We start from the raw sequence: 14089 nt of genomic DNA on the forward strand, positions 1-14089 counted from the left end.
ACAATCAAGGCCTGGGAGAGGGAGGCATAGTGGTCCGCCAAGGCCTCCCCGATGAGGTGACCCAAAGGATGGAAGGCATTAGCCATGAAAAGGGCATCGGGAACAGTGTCCCAGTAGAGAGGGGGGCATGCACGCAGGCCCCAAGGTGGGAAGGTGCTCACTGAAGCCCAGCACGCCTGGTGCTGGCCTGATGCGATGAGATGGAGAGGGAGGCATGAGTCAGATCCTGCTGGGTCACGGCAAGGAGTTTCGGTTTTCTTCTCAGTGTGCTGGGAAGTCACTGAAAGGTTTAAGGAAAGGTTTCTTTCTTTCTTTCTTTCTTTTTGGCCACACCTCGCCACTTGTGGGATCTTACTTAGTTCCCCAACCAGGGATCAAACCCATGCCGCTGCCAGTGAAAGCACGGAGTCCTAACCATTGGACCACCAGGAAAGTCCCAGGAAAGCCTTCATTTTAAAAATATTTGGGCTGCTGGGTGGAAAATGGACTAGGAGCGGGGATGGGGGAAGGATTGGAAATCAGACAAATTCAAGGTCACCATACAACTTTATGGACAATGGCCAAACATCAAGTGATTTGTCCTCATCCTTCTCTGTAACAGCAGGCATCTTGTGTCACTTGTCTCCCGTGTGCCCAGCACTGTGTGCTGTGTTTGTCTCAGGTGCTGTTTCTAATCCACATCCCAGCCCTATGATCCCGTTTGCCATATGAGAAGCCTGACGTTCAGGCAGTTTAAAGTGCCCAGGACACAGAGGCTTTAAAGACCTGGGGCCTCTCAGCTCTACAACCCACACTCATCCTGCTTCTGGCAGCTCAACAGTCCTAGATTTCGATTTTTTTTTTTTTAACCTTCCTGCCAGACCAAGAAAAGAAAAACGCAGCTGAAAGGTAAAACCAGACTAACGTGATGGTGGTTGGGAAGGCCAGTGCCCTCGGCCTTTGCCACCTGTCCCACCATTAGAGTAGGTATTACATGGGTTTCCCAAGCACCTTCCAGGGTGTGCTCAGCCCTGTCCAAGCTCAGCTCTGAATGAGACCACAGCCGGTGCCCTAAGGAGCCCCAATGGTACCCAAGTGACGTTTGTCCTCAGCGTGGCCACGTTAAGTACTGTTATATTTAATACAAAGCCTCTTCCTTCCCTGAGGCTAAGGACCACCTTGGAGGTCAACTGTGATGTTCTCTCTCCCTCCCAGAGTCAGACTGGGGCAGCTTTCATTGCCCGCCAACCCACAGTGCCATCATGGCCAACAGCCTTCTCGGAATTGATATCATTGGAAATCCCTAGATGCCGGCTACCTTACAGGCAATTCATAAGACCTGGACTGCCCTAAAGTAAGATCTTATAGCTAATGAAATGTCTCCAGTCTATGTCAGGGATAAGACCAACCCTGGGCATTCTCCAGCACAAGGGAGAACAAGTCAGCAAATTCAGGGGCTTTGTTTCTGTTTCCACTGTTCTTCCCACAGCTAACCTTGTAGGTAACCATTTGTTCCTTGTCTAATTAATGACAGTTAACACATCGAACATGTGTTCACATTTCACAAAAAAAAGGGTCCTCATTCCAGGGATCTGCATTCACTATGCATTTAAATTTGCTGCCACTTGAATCAAATGATAAAGCACATATTTTTAAATAAAAGAAAATAAAGGTAAATATCACTAAAATCAATAAATGTGTTAGTGTCCCCTCTCTGCAATAGATATCACACAGTCAGTCTAGAGATTTCACATCCATACCAGCACAAAATGTCATGAGAATAAGATAGTTACGGAGCTTCAGAGAACCACCCCCACTTAAAATCTGTGCAGTGAAGGTCTGGGGTGTAGGCAATGCTCCGTTTCTTGGCCTGGGTGCTGGTAACATAGGTGAGTTCAGTCTGTGAAATTCATTGAGTTTTACATATGCATATGCACTTTTCTGTATGTATATTATATTCCCCGCCCCCCAAAGTGTTTTTTTACAAAATAAAGAAAAAATTGTTCTGGTCCCATAGCTCTGTAAGGCCATTCAAAAAGCCTTCGATTCCATCTGGTTCAGTAAAGATGTATTAAAACTTCTGATACGCCAGGGCTTGATGCTGTATTTCTGGCAGACACCCACATTTATTTATTTATTTATTTTGGCTGCATTGGGTCTTCACTGCTGTGTGCAGGCTTTCTCTAGTTGTGGCGAGCAGGGGCTACTCTTCATTGCGGTGCACAGGCTTCTCATTGCAGTGGCTTCTCTTGTTGCAGAGCATGGGCTCTAGACACGCGAGCTTCAGTAGTTGCAGTACGTGGGCTCAGGAGTTGTGGCTCTCGGGCTCTAGAGCGCAGGCTCAGTAGTTGTGGTGCACGAGCTTGGTTGCTCCGCGGCATGTGGGATCTCCCCGGACCAGGGCTCGAACCCGTGTCCCCTGCATTGGCAGGTGGATTCTTAACCACTGCGCCACCAGGGAAGTCCTGGCAGACACCCGTAAATCCCCCCTGGTCCCACTAAGGATGGGGGAATGAAGGATTTTGTTCCCTTAAGCTTGGCCTGCACTAGGTATGGGAACCTCCAAACCAGAACTTGGGAGATGACTTTTCCTTCCTAGGTGTGCCAGTTCTTATGGTAAGCGTGCTGTGGCTGCAAGAGGGTTAAGGTTTCAATTGATGGCGAAACCCCAGTGGATTTTTGTAAGGCTGTTTCCCTGAGTGTGTGGGACAGGGGACGGGGAGTGCCGGGGGTGGGGTGTGGGAGCCGCACCTGTGTGAGTCATCCCAGAGTGCCCCAAGGTGGGCGGATGGAGTGAGTATTCCTGACTCCACTGTGTCCCTCTCCTCTGTGAACTGGGCAGGTGGAGGAAGAGGTGAAATGGGAGCTGTGTGAAAGACGTGTGCTTAGGGGGCAGGGTTTGAATCGGCAAAGGTTCTGCAGGCTGAAGGGAGTTAGTATCTGGCCTTGGGTGGGGAAGCCAGGTGGAAGGGTATACAAGGAGCACCACAGTGCTTGGACCCCATGTGCCCAGTGAGGAGGGGGGCTGGACCAGGTTGTGCCCCCACCCCCATCCCACCTCACCTACTTGACCTAGAGTTGTCAGCTCATAAGAGATCCCATTTGTTCAACATTTATTATGGGCTGGGCTCTGTGTTAAATGCTTTTACACACCTGTTCATTGGCTCCTCTTGATAATCCTTTGAGTTAGGTATTACTGTGCCCATTTTGCAGTTTGAGGAAACTGAGATTCAGTAGGTTGTGACTTGCCTCATATCACACAATAGTAAATGGCAGAACTAGATATACTTACTAGTCAGGAGCCTCTTGTGACAAAGACTAGACCCATCTCGATCTGGTTTAAGAAAAAAGAGGAAATTTATTGACTCACATAACTGAAAACCTCAGGGGTAATGGTTTCAGGCATGGCTGGATCTAGGTGACCAAATCATATGTCTCTCTAGCTCTCAGCTTTGCTTTCCTCTCTGGTGACTTCATTCTTATATAGGCTTTCCCCAAATGGTGATGGGAATGTGCAAAGATGCTTCCTAGCAAGTTGGGGCTTACAGTTTATGCGTTAGCAGGCCCTGTAGAAAGAGCACTTCTCTTTCTGGTGGTTCCACCAAAAGTCCCCAACTGATTCTCACTGGACCATCTTGGGTCACATGCCCATGGCTGGACTATACTGACTGGTAACTCCAGGAGTCTGGGATAAGATGAGCCCTCCTAAAATCATACAGACTAAGAATGAAGGAGGGATTGTTCCTCAAAAGAAAATTCGGGTACTACAATACAAATGCTGACTGGCAAAACCCACAAATGCTTACCATGCTAGACTCTAAGCCAGGGCGGGCCCTTGGCACGTATTTGGAAGAGAGAGATTCGTGGGAGCCAGAACTCAGGGCATGGAGTCAGGACCCCCTGGGCTGTGGACCTTCCCCATCGGGACCATGTCCTTCCAGAACCTGCATGTGCCTACTGTTTCCAGCCTCAGCGTCTGGGCTTCACCCCAGCCTTCCCCCAGCCCAAATGGCCCCTTGTCTCTACTGGTCCGGGTCAAGCGCAAGCAAGGCCAGGTGTAGCAGGTGAGGAGCAGGATTGGGTGGCAGAGTGCAGTCTGGGCCAGGCACAAGGCCACAAGTAGTGGGGATGTCATCTCAGCCACATCAGAGGCTGAAAGCAGGTGAGCCGGTGGCCTGCTGTCCCCAGACTGCATCAGGGCAGAGGTGGCATACTGGCTTCAGGGGCAGCTCTGGAGAGACAAGCAGAGGCCTGCCCCCAAGCCACAGTCAGGAGACAGCTGAACATGGGACGCCAGCAAAGGCTGACTTTGTTTCTCCATTCTTCTCTTTTCTGCCCGTCATGTTACCTTCCCTCAAGGCCTCTGTGCTCTGTCCCCTAACCAGACCCTCCTGTCCAGTGAAAAGCTGATGCTTTGTTCATACTCAGGTCTGAATGATTTAACAAGGCTCCCTGTCATTCTCCAGAGAGAAGTTTCTGTATCTTAACCAAAATCTTACATCGAAGAAACTAAATTCTGACTCTATAACCTGAGGCATCAGAGAAGTGGGCTGTGAGGTTGGTTGGTTGTTTTTTGAGGGGGGTATTCTAAGGGCCCAGAGTGTACCCTTCAGGTAGCTGCATGCTCTAAACCATCAAAAGTCCCGGGATGATTCTCACTGGAGCAACTTGGGTCCCTGCCTACTGGCGTTACTCCTGGAGTTGGGGTTTGCTATCAGCTGCTCTGAAATTAAAGGGATGGAAATGAAGGAGTGATGTTTGTTTTTGCTTTTCATGGTGAAGGAACAGCCATGAGCAGGTTCATGCATTAGGTTCTCTTGGTCCTCCTACGCCCAAGGCTCTTTATGTCAGAGCGTCTGTCTTCATCAATCTGTCAGCACCACAATAGTCTGAGGCACCCGATCCGGGCAGTCAAACACAGGGTTCGTTTGCGGGACTGACCCACTTCACACAAGGACCCACGCCAGGTTGTAAGCCTGCAGAGAGCCGGGGGAGTAAAAGATTAATTATTCCTTTTTTCTCCCCACAGGCATTGCCTGTGTCATGTCACCCTGTCTTAGTCCTTTCAGGCTGCTGTCACAAAATACCACAGCCTGGGTAGCTTATAAACAACAGAAATGTATTTCTCACAGTTCTGGAACCTGGAAGTCTGAGATCAGGTTTGCCAGCGTGGTCAGGTGAGGGCCCTCTTCCAGGTTGCCGACTTCTCGCTGTATACTCACATGTCAGAGGGGCTAACCCTGTGGGACCCCTTTTATAAGAGCACTAATCCCATTCACGAGAGCCCCACCCTCATGACTTGATTACCTCCCAAAGGCTCTACCTCCTAATTACCATCACAGTGGGCATTAGGGTTTCAACATGAATTTTGAGGGGCACAAACATTCAGCCCATAGCATACATGTCGGTTCGGGTAGGGTGGGGGTGTCCCTCTAGTAACCCTCCCATCTTCTTTCCTTTCATTGCTTTGGGAAATTTGTCTCTTCTCCCCTGGGTGCCACATCAGCCTGCAGAGCCAGAGAGGACCCCTCTCCCCCATTCACTCAGCTTTCAGATCCTCACAGCTTGTCTCTCCCACCTTGGGCTCCAGAGACCCTTGACCCACTCTCTCCAGACAGTGCCCCATCCCTCCCGAGGGAATCAGGCAACACCCACATTCATTACACCCAGCTCCATGCCAGGTATTGCCAGGGCTGGAGGGAGTGTAGAAAGTCATCCCTTCCCCTCAGGGTGATTGCAATCCAGTTAGGGATCCAAGACTCTCTCAGGTGTCTGGTCAGCCCTGTGGACTCTCCCATAACCTCTGTAGTGGGTTGAAGAGTGGCCCCCAAAAGGTACGTCCACATCCTAACCCCTGCAACCTGTGAATATGACCTTATTTGGAAAAAGGGTTTTTGCAGATGTAATTAAGTTAAGGATTGTGAACATGAGGTCATCCTGAATTTAGGGTGGGCACCCAACCCAGAGACAGGTGTCCTTACAAAAGAAAGGCAGAGGGAGATTTGAGCCACAGGCTGGGGGTTGGGGTGAGGGGCACGTGAAGGCAGGGGCAGAGCTTGGGGTGATGCTGCTGTAAGCCTAGGAACGCCTAGAGCTGCCGGAAGCTGGGAGAGTCAAGGAAGGATTGTTCCCTAGAGCCTTCAGATGCAGCGTGGCCTGCTGACACTTTGATTTCAGATTTCTGGCCTCAGAACTGGGAGAGAATAAATTTCAGTTGTTTTGAGCCACCAAGTTGGTGGTCATTTGCTGTGGCAGCCCTGGGAGCCGGATACACTCCCCTTTCCTTTCTGTCCTCAGATCCAATTAGATGGGCAGGAGCATTGTTCGTGGAGAACAACATGCAGTCTGTGGGCCTCGGGGCCTCCTGTGGTCTCCTTGTACCTTAGGCGAGTCTCTGTGATGCTCTAGGCTCTCTGGGCTGCACTGAAGGGAGAGGGGTGGGAGCATCTGTGTCCTTGGAGGCCAGGGTGGCTGGGGGGGAGCTGGCCTGTGCATCAGGGGACCCTCCTGGGAAGGTGAGAGGGGGCCCCGAGGATGATAGCCCCCTGACAAATTCTCCACGACAGCAGGAGAGGGAGGGCGAGAGTGGGGTGACTGCCAGCGAGCGGTCCAGGAGGCTGGCAGAGGAGGGCAAGGCAGGCATTCAAGGAAGGCTTCATGGAGGAGGCCTGAGGATATGGAAAGTGAGCCTTAAGACGGGGAGGGATCTGGGTCAGTAGGCCCAAGCGTTCTTAGAAAAAAACCGAACTCCTTTCTGTGGCTTATAAGACCGCTACATGGCCTCCTTTCCACCTTCCAGCTTGGCTCTGTGGTTGCCTCTGGCTGAGCCCTCTTGCGCCAGAGCTTTGAGTGGCTGGCTTTTCTCCTCCTCAGAGACTCCACTGAAATCAGAGACTTCCCTGACCACTAGCTGAATTCCCCCACCCCCCAGGCACACCCCTTCCCATTACCTTGTTATATTCTCTTTACAGAGGTGGGGGGAGACATATGTGTGTTACCACACTATTTACTAGATATGAACATTGTATACTGTATCCCTTCCATACACATCCCCTCCCCAGTTAGAAAGTAAACACCTTGAGGGCAGGGCCCCTCATCTGTCTTGTCCACTGCAGTGTTCTTAACACTGGAGCACGCCCTCCATCAAGACAGTGATGGATGGATGGATGGACGGATGGATGGATGTATGGATGGATGGACGGATGGACGGACGGATGGACGGATGGATGTATGGACAGATGGATGGATGGATGGATGGACGGATGGATGTATGTATGGATGGATGGATGGATGGACGGACGGACGGACGGACGGACGGATGGACGGATGGATGGACGGATGGATGGATGGATGGATGGATGGATGGATGGATGGATGGACAGATGGATGGATGGATGGATGGATGGATGGCATTCCAGGTGGCAAAAAAAGCCAGGAAGAGAGAGTTATATGAGGACGTATACATGCTGTGAATTTTGAAGAGGAGAGGCTGCCAAGCATAGATCAGCCTGGAGAGACCAAAAGAGGTCAGCCCTCTCCTATTTCCCCTGTAGCCAGTGCCCTCTACTGCCCTGTACAGTGGGTACTTGCCCATTTGTCAGAACATGTGCCTGTCTCCTGGAGGTTGCTACAGGCTCTTCATGGCTAGGGTGGGCGCTCCCTAGGTAGGTGGGCTCTTCCTGTGCCCCTGGCCCCTGACTCCTGCTTAAGGAATCCCCCATGGGTACCACATTTTACAAGGAGGAACCTGGGGTCGTGGCTGGCCTAGGGGGTTAACTGCTCTCAGAAATTTCTGTCTTTTCTTTAACCACTTCTCCCTACCAGTGAGAAGGGGCCATGTCCTCACCTCTCACCTTCTTGAAATAATTCATTCTCTGGAAGCAAATGCCAACTACTAAGACCCCTCAAGTGCCACTAAGATGCTTCATTAAGTGCCTGGTATCCTGCGTAGGAGGGAGAAACACCTCTGCCACTCAAGCGTAGGGACCTTCCCGAGTCAGTGCCCCACCTATGTGTCCTGGCCCAGAGTGGACACTCATGGTGAGAAGGTTAGGCCAGATTAGGGTGTGGGGCAGAGCCGGCCTCCCCCAGGTGATGCCCTCCTGCTTCTGAGGGTAGGTATCCCGCTGATCCCACTGGGCTGGCACCTGCTCAGCCAGGGCAGGGATGGGGGTGGGGCAGGAAGGGCCCTTAAAAGGACAGGGAGGTTTGCTGTTTCGGGGAGCTCTTTCTCCCCAAGTCCACTAGACACTGGGTCACCTCTCCTTCCCTGCTTTGTTGGTCCATTGGTCCTTTCAGTCTCATTCCCCCGTTTACTCTCATCCATTCACTCAGTCATTCATTCACTTGCATCTGGTTGGCAGAGACCTCGGGGGGCTGCGTGCATCTCACTCACCCTGGCATGTCCCGTCCTCCACGATTATTGCTTGCTTCATTCTCAGTCAGCCCTCGAGACACTTGCTCCCCAGACCTCAGCCCAGCACCTGGCATGGAGGAGATGTTAATCATACTCCCATCACACCCACAAGAAAATCCTAAGTGGTTCTCATGGCCTTACGTGATCTGAGCCCAAAGAACTCTCTCCCTCTCACTATCTGAGCTCCAAAACCACAGGTTGAAATCCCAGCTCAGCCATTTAATAGCTGTGTGACTTTGGACAAGTCCTTCAACCTCTCTGAGCCACCAACTCCTCCTGGGCAAAGTGGGGACAATAAAAGCACTTGCTTTAAAGTTGTGGTGAGGATACAGCCAGAGAACCCAATGGAAAGCTCTTAGCCTGTGCCTGGCAGGAGGAAACACTTAGCTACTGTTACCTGTTGTCTTAGGCTTCCTCTGCCGCTCTCAATAACCCCACCCCCAAATGCATCTTAGGACTCCCCGAGGGAGCAGCCATGGAGGCCCGGCCTTTCAGTCTCCAGGTGAGAATGCAGAGGCCCCATGGAGGGTCACACAGCCAGCCTGTGGCCAAGGCAGGACTTGAACCCAGGACTCCAGCCAAGGACCCTGCTGGTCCCACCCTCTGAGCCCAGCCCAGAATGGCAGCAAGAGGAGCCTCCACTTACATGCTCAGACCCCGTCAGGCTCCACAGCTCTCTTCTCTGCTCTCAGGAACGAGTTAATCCTGAGGTCTGTCTCTTGCCCCGTGTGTCATCTTCCTTATGATGCTTATCATATTTCTGGGGCTGCGTCTACATGGCTTTGAAGGCTCTGGCAGGAGTCTCGCCTGGCCTTGCCGTGAACGGGCTGAATTACATTCACAAGACGCCTTTAATGCCCTGTGGTCCCGGCTTCCTTCATGGGGTTGTTCCTCCTCCCTTTTCTCTCTCTCCCTTTTAATATGGTCACCGGTTTGGCTTGCAGAATGCGGTTGGGATCCCTAAGAGAGAAGTCAAGACCATAGAATCCCTTCCAGATCTTCCCTGCCTCCCCCTCCCCCTGCCCTGCTCCCAGCAGCCTCTGTGCCAAAAGGACCCAAGGAAAGAAAACGTTGCTCCTGCCAGGATTTCAGCACGGAGGAGAGAAGCCTTGCTGGGATTCCAAAAACTCAACTGGCAAATGGCTCGTACAGAAATTCTCCTCTGACTTCGTACCTGAGCAACAGACCCACGAGCCTTGTGGAGGAGATGGGAGGTGTCCAGCCTGGAGGCATGGCGGCCTCACCTGCAGAGGGTGGGCTTGAGGGGCAGGGCGGAGGTCCCGTGCCAACTGGATGAGGAGCCCTCTCACCTCTCTCCCCATCTCCCCACCCCAGCCCTCCCTTCAAAGCTTCTGCACCTCTGGAGGCCTTAGTCGTTCCTTAACTATTTGCTTTTGCTAGTTCTGTCTCTGCAACTGGATCAAGTCCTATCTGGTATATCTATATCTGTATCTGTGTCAATATCTATATCTGTATCTGTATCTATATATCTCATGAATATCAAACCCAGTCGAGAGGTTTGACAAGCCTTGAGATGGGGGTCTGGGAGGGGCGACCTAGTTTGTCTCCCCATCTCTCTGCTTTCTTTTTTTGTCCTCTGACGGGATGAGAAAGGGCAGGAGTGCTCTTTTGGGGAGTGGATAAGTCACATTTTCCTCCTTTGAAAGAAGCACAGGGCAGAGCCAGGTCTGGGGTCCACCACACCACTCCCCGATCGCGGTCCCTCCAAGCAAGTCCTCCAGGTCCTTGTGAGATACAGCTTAGCTGCTGGCGTCACTGGGTCTGGGCGGCCCCCAGCTCCTGACAGCTACCTGGCTCAGGTGGAAGGCCCAGAACCCCACCCCAGGGCCGCCTGTCATTTCGTCAGTCCAGAGCATGGGTGTCCTCCCACCATGTGTTTATTTCACACACCGTCCCCTTGGCTGCGCACACGTGCTCCTGTGGCCCGCAGGCAATAGAGCAATAGGCAACCGAAAAAGGGTAGGAGGCGAAGGGGCCAAGAATACCAAACCTGTGACATCTTCCCCTGAGGAGAGGTGGCTGTCTCCCATGTCTTTTTTTTTTTTGGCCTTGTTGGGTCTTCATTGCTATGCGCGGGCTTTCTCTAGTTGCGGCGAGCGGGGGCTACTCTTCGTTGCGGTGCACAGGCTTCTCATTGCGGTGCTTCTCTTGTTGCAGAGCACAGGCTCTAGGCCCGTGGGCTTCGGTAGTTGTGGCACGCAGGCTCAGTAGTTGTGGTGCATGGGCTTAACTGCTCCATGGCATGTGGGGTCTTCCCGGACCAGGGCTCGAACCCATGTCCCCTGCATTGGCAGGTGCTTCTTAACCACTGCGCCACCAGGGAAGTCCCTCCCATGTCTTGATAAATCATGTTTTATCTCCTTTCAAAAGGAACATGTGGAAGAGCTCATTTCTCTTTGATGACACTGTCCAGTCTGTGCAGTGTCATCCCTCTGCCGGGGACACAGCCCCTCTACTAGGCTTGGGTGAGAAAGGGAGGAAGGAGAGTTTGACGGAGCATCTGGGAGAGGGAGGGAGGGAGATGCACGGACCAGCAAGTGCCTATTGGGCATCTGCTGTATGCAAAGCCTTGTGCCGAGTGCAGCGAGAGTTGCCAAGGGGAAGAAGCAGCTGCAGGAGGGGCCTCTGGTTCACACTGAGTGCAGGGGGATGAGAGACACAAAGGTGCAACAAGTCGCACACAACTTGATGAGTTAGATGCTCCATGGTCTGGCTGGAACAGGACTGGTGACCAGTACCTGTGGTGACGGGGACGTCAGGGATGGCCGTAGCAGCTGCTTCCAGGGCCCCCCAGGTCCGCTTTCCATTCTCCTCTACCTGCCAAAGGCTGCTTACAGGAAAACCGGGGGCTTTGTTCTAGCCACGGGAGCGTACTCGGCCAGAAGCTCCCAAGAAGCAGTGCTCTCAGAAGCTCAGAAACAAGCAGGGAGTGGGTGATAAATACCCCAGCCTCCTCGCCCTTGGCTGGGATACCTCTGCAGTCTGTTCTACATGATCCCCCAAGTTCCTCAACAGAAATGAGCTGCTCCTAACCCCCCGGGGAGAGGTGACCACTCCTCTCTTGTTTCCTTGGCAACGGGCAGAGGTGGTGGTGTTTGGTGGCCAGCTAAGATGCTGAGAAGCCGAGGGAGAGGGAATGAGAGGATAGCGTCCCAGGTCCCTATAGCAGCTTTACCCAGAGTCACCCAGCTCACGAGCATCTCTCTTCCAGGCAAAATCCTCTTCCGGAGAAGCCACATCCGGGACGTAGCTGTGAAGCGGCTGAAGCCCATCGATGAGTACTGCCGGGTAAGAGTGTGTCTGGGGCAGGGGAGGGGGTGGCCCATCTGCCAGAGAGTCTATCCATCTGTGAAGGAAGGTTGTCTATACAAAACCCTCTGCTGTGGTCTAGCAGATGCATCCTGAGGCCTGGCATCTCCTGCCAGAAGTGTGGGTGCCCCTCGGGGAGGGGTCACCCCGTCACTAGGCCGCCTCTGGGGCATGAGGACCGCCAAGGTCACAGCTGAAGCCTCTGTTCCTTTCATGATGGGTCCGTGTTTACAAAACACTCCTTTAAATCACTTCCACCAGCTTGGGAGCTCTGTGAAGGGGCCGCTGCTGAAGGGATTCTGTGTGTGGCATTTTGCTGGATACAGGAGAACTCTTCTTTGAATTCCCTTTGGGACACTTTTGGAATCAGTCCTGAGTTCAGTAGCATCCAAAATGCATATTTGTTTATTCACAGAAGTCTTGATAGATACAAATATTCGTGTATACATCTTTATAGATGCAAATGCTCACCACACACACACACACGCGCGCGCAGGCACGTGCACGTACATGCATTAGAACAGTCAATGCCGAAGAGCAGACTGGCAGCAACTGCAAGGTCATGAAGCAGAGCCTGTTTGTCTTTCCACTTTGTCTGGAGCCTGGGACCCCCTGGGGCCCCTGCAGTGAGGATGAGAGGCTCCCACTTTAGTGGTCTTGGCACATGGCCTCCAGATGGCCAGACCGCCTGGGTTTGAAACCCTGCTGGCTTTGTGAACTTGGGCAAGTTACTGAACTTCCCGGAGCCTCAGTTTCCACATCCGTACAACAGGAAGGAGAGTAGTACCTCCTCAGAGGGTGGTCATGAGGATGCAGTGACCTGACAGGCATAAGGCAGCAGCACATAGTGTCTGCACAGAGGAAACATTCAGTGGACGCTAGCTTTTTGTTATTATTATTACAAGGCGTAAACAATTTAATGTTACCGCTGGGCACCACTGGCTTTAATGGAGATGGAATTTCCTAGTTACGTGAAAACTACTGTGGAGTCTGACTCAAGAATCTTGAGGAGAAGCAAGTGGGGGATGTTTTGTTGTGAGTGCTGGTATTAGACTGAGAAGAGCTGGGGTCAAATCCCAGCACTCCACCAACTAGCTGTGTGACCTCGGCAAGTTGCTTTACCTCTCTGAGCCCCAGTTTCCTGATCTGTAAAACGAGGGTAAAAATAACTGTCTCACAGGGTTCATGAAAGGGGTTGAGCAGGAGAATATATGTCACAGTGTCTGTAACTTCTGAAATGTTCTGTCCCTACATGGAGTTATTACCATAAGGTTCCTTTCTGAACAAATATTTTATAATTTGGAACCATTATGCCTGTCAATAAAATGTTTAAATAAGAACCAAGTTGCTCAATTTCGTAACTGGTGTTCCCAAGACTATGGGGAGACAAGCACTCCCAAATACTCTTCATTAACCCAAGTTTGAATTTCATGGCTATGCAGATCATACTCGGTCACGTTTTCTGCCTTAATGTAAAAGGATGCCCCGATGATGAATTTCCTGAAGGCAGAAGCTTCTCTTCTTCAGATCAATATTCATTTTTCTCTTTAAAAGGCATTTGCCATTTCTAGTTAAATTGATGGCTGCAGCCTGAGCTTTTATTTCTTTTTATTCCTTTCCCAAGCAGTTATTAAACAAATTGGCAGAGCTAATGGGGGAGGGGCAAAGGGCAGGGGGGAGCCTCTTGCAGCTGGGATTCATGGTTCACATCAGCCTTGACCTCCCTGAGCTGGTGGAGCCCAAGGCATCTGCAGTTGGACTGTGTGGAAATGCCGTCTTCTGGGTCGTCGGGAGCAGGAAACCGATAACATCTTATCTCCTGGGATCAGGCTTTGAACAGGACTCTTGATTTGGGATGAGGGCTCCGGAGCCCCCATGGTGCTCCTGGTGGCTGGGGAGCCATTTAAGTGGGGTCTGCAAGAGGAGGGGCCTCCTAACCTGATTAGCACAAATGAGAACTACTCAGAGACAGGCAACAAGGAGCAATGTCATGGGTTCACCAAGCAGCCAGACGGCTTGCAGGCAGTAATTTACTCTGAGAATGGCAGAGGGGGCAGGGCAGTACAGAAGTGACCTTTAATTCTGCTGAACTAGAAAGCTGGGATCTGTGGTCTAATTGTCTGAGACCTTGGAATAACCTTGGAATGGTCATTAGGGATGAGTTCAGCTGCAGTCCACGGTCACTGCCGCCCAGCATTGCACTTCACAGCCCTGCTGCCCACTAGTCCAGTCTGTACCACTCAGGATCCAACCTTTCACTCAGCATCACTGCCCCCCACAGCCAACTTCATGGTCAGGGCCACGTGCAGTCCACTCCATGGCCAGCCATACCTGTCCTCAGACTGCTTGGAACCTCTGGAGTTT

At 51.8% G+C, this 14089-nt stretch overlaps 1 protein-coding gene across 4 annotated transcripts in view; it reads left to right on the forward strand.

Moving 5' to 3' along the window:
• The window catches only part of SH3PXD2A (SH3 and PX domains 2A), a 235484-nt gene that overhangs the window by 105824 nt on the left and 115571 nt on the right, over positions 1-14089 (forward strand). For all 4 annotated transcript variants that reach the window (XM_030865530.2, XM_030865531.2, XM_030865520.2 and 1 more), the window contains one exon: positions 11628-11704. In XM_030865530.2, coding sequence (XP_030721390.2) covers positions 11628-11704 — 77 coding nt within the window. The remainder of the gene's footprint in view (positions 1-11627; positions 11705-14089) is intronic.

Source organism: Globicephala melas, chromosome 16, assembly GCF_963455315.2.
Source record: "Globicephala melas chromosome 16, mGloMel1.2, whole genome shotgun sequence".
NCBI classification, from domain to species: Eukaryota; Metazoa; Chordata; class Mammalia; order Artiodactyla; family Delphinidae; genus Globicephala; species Globicephala melas.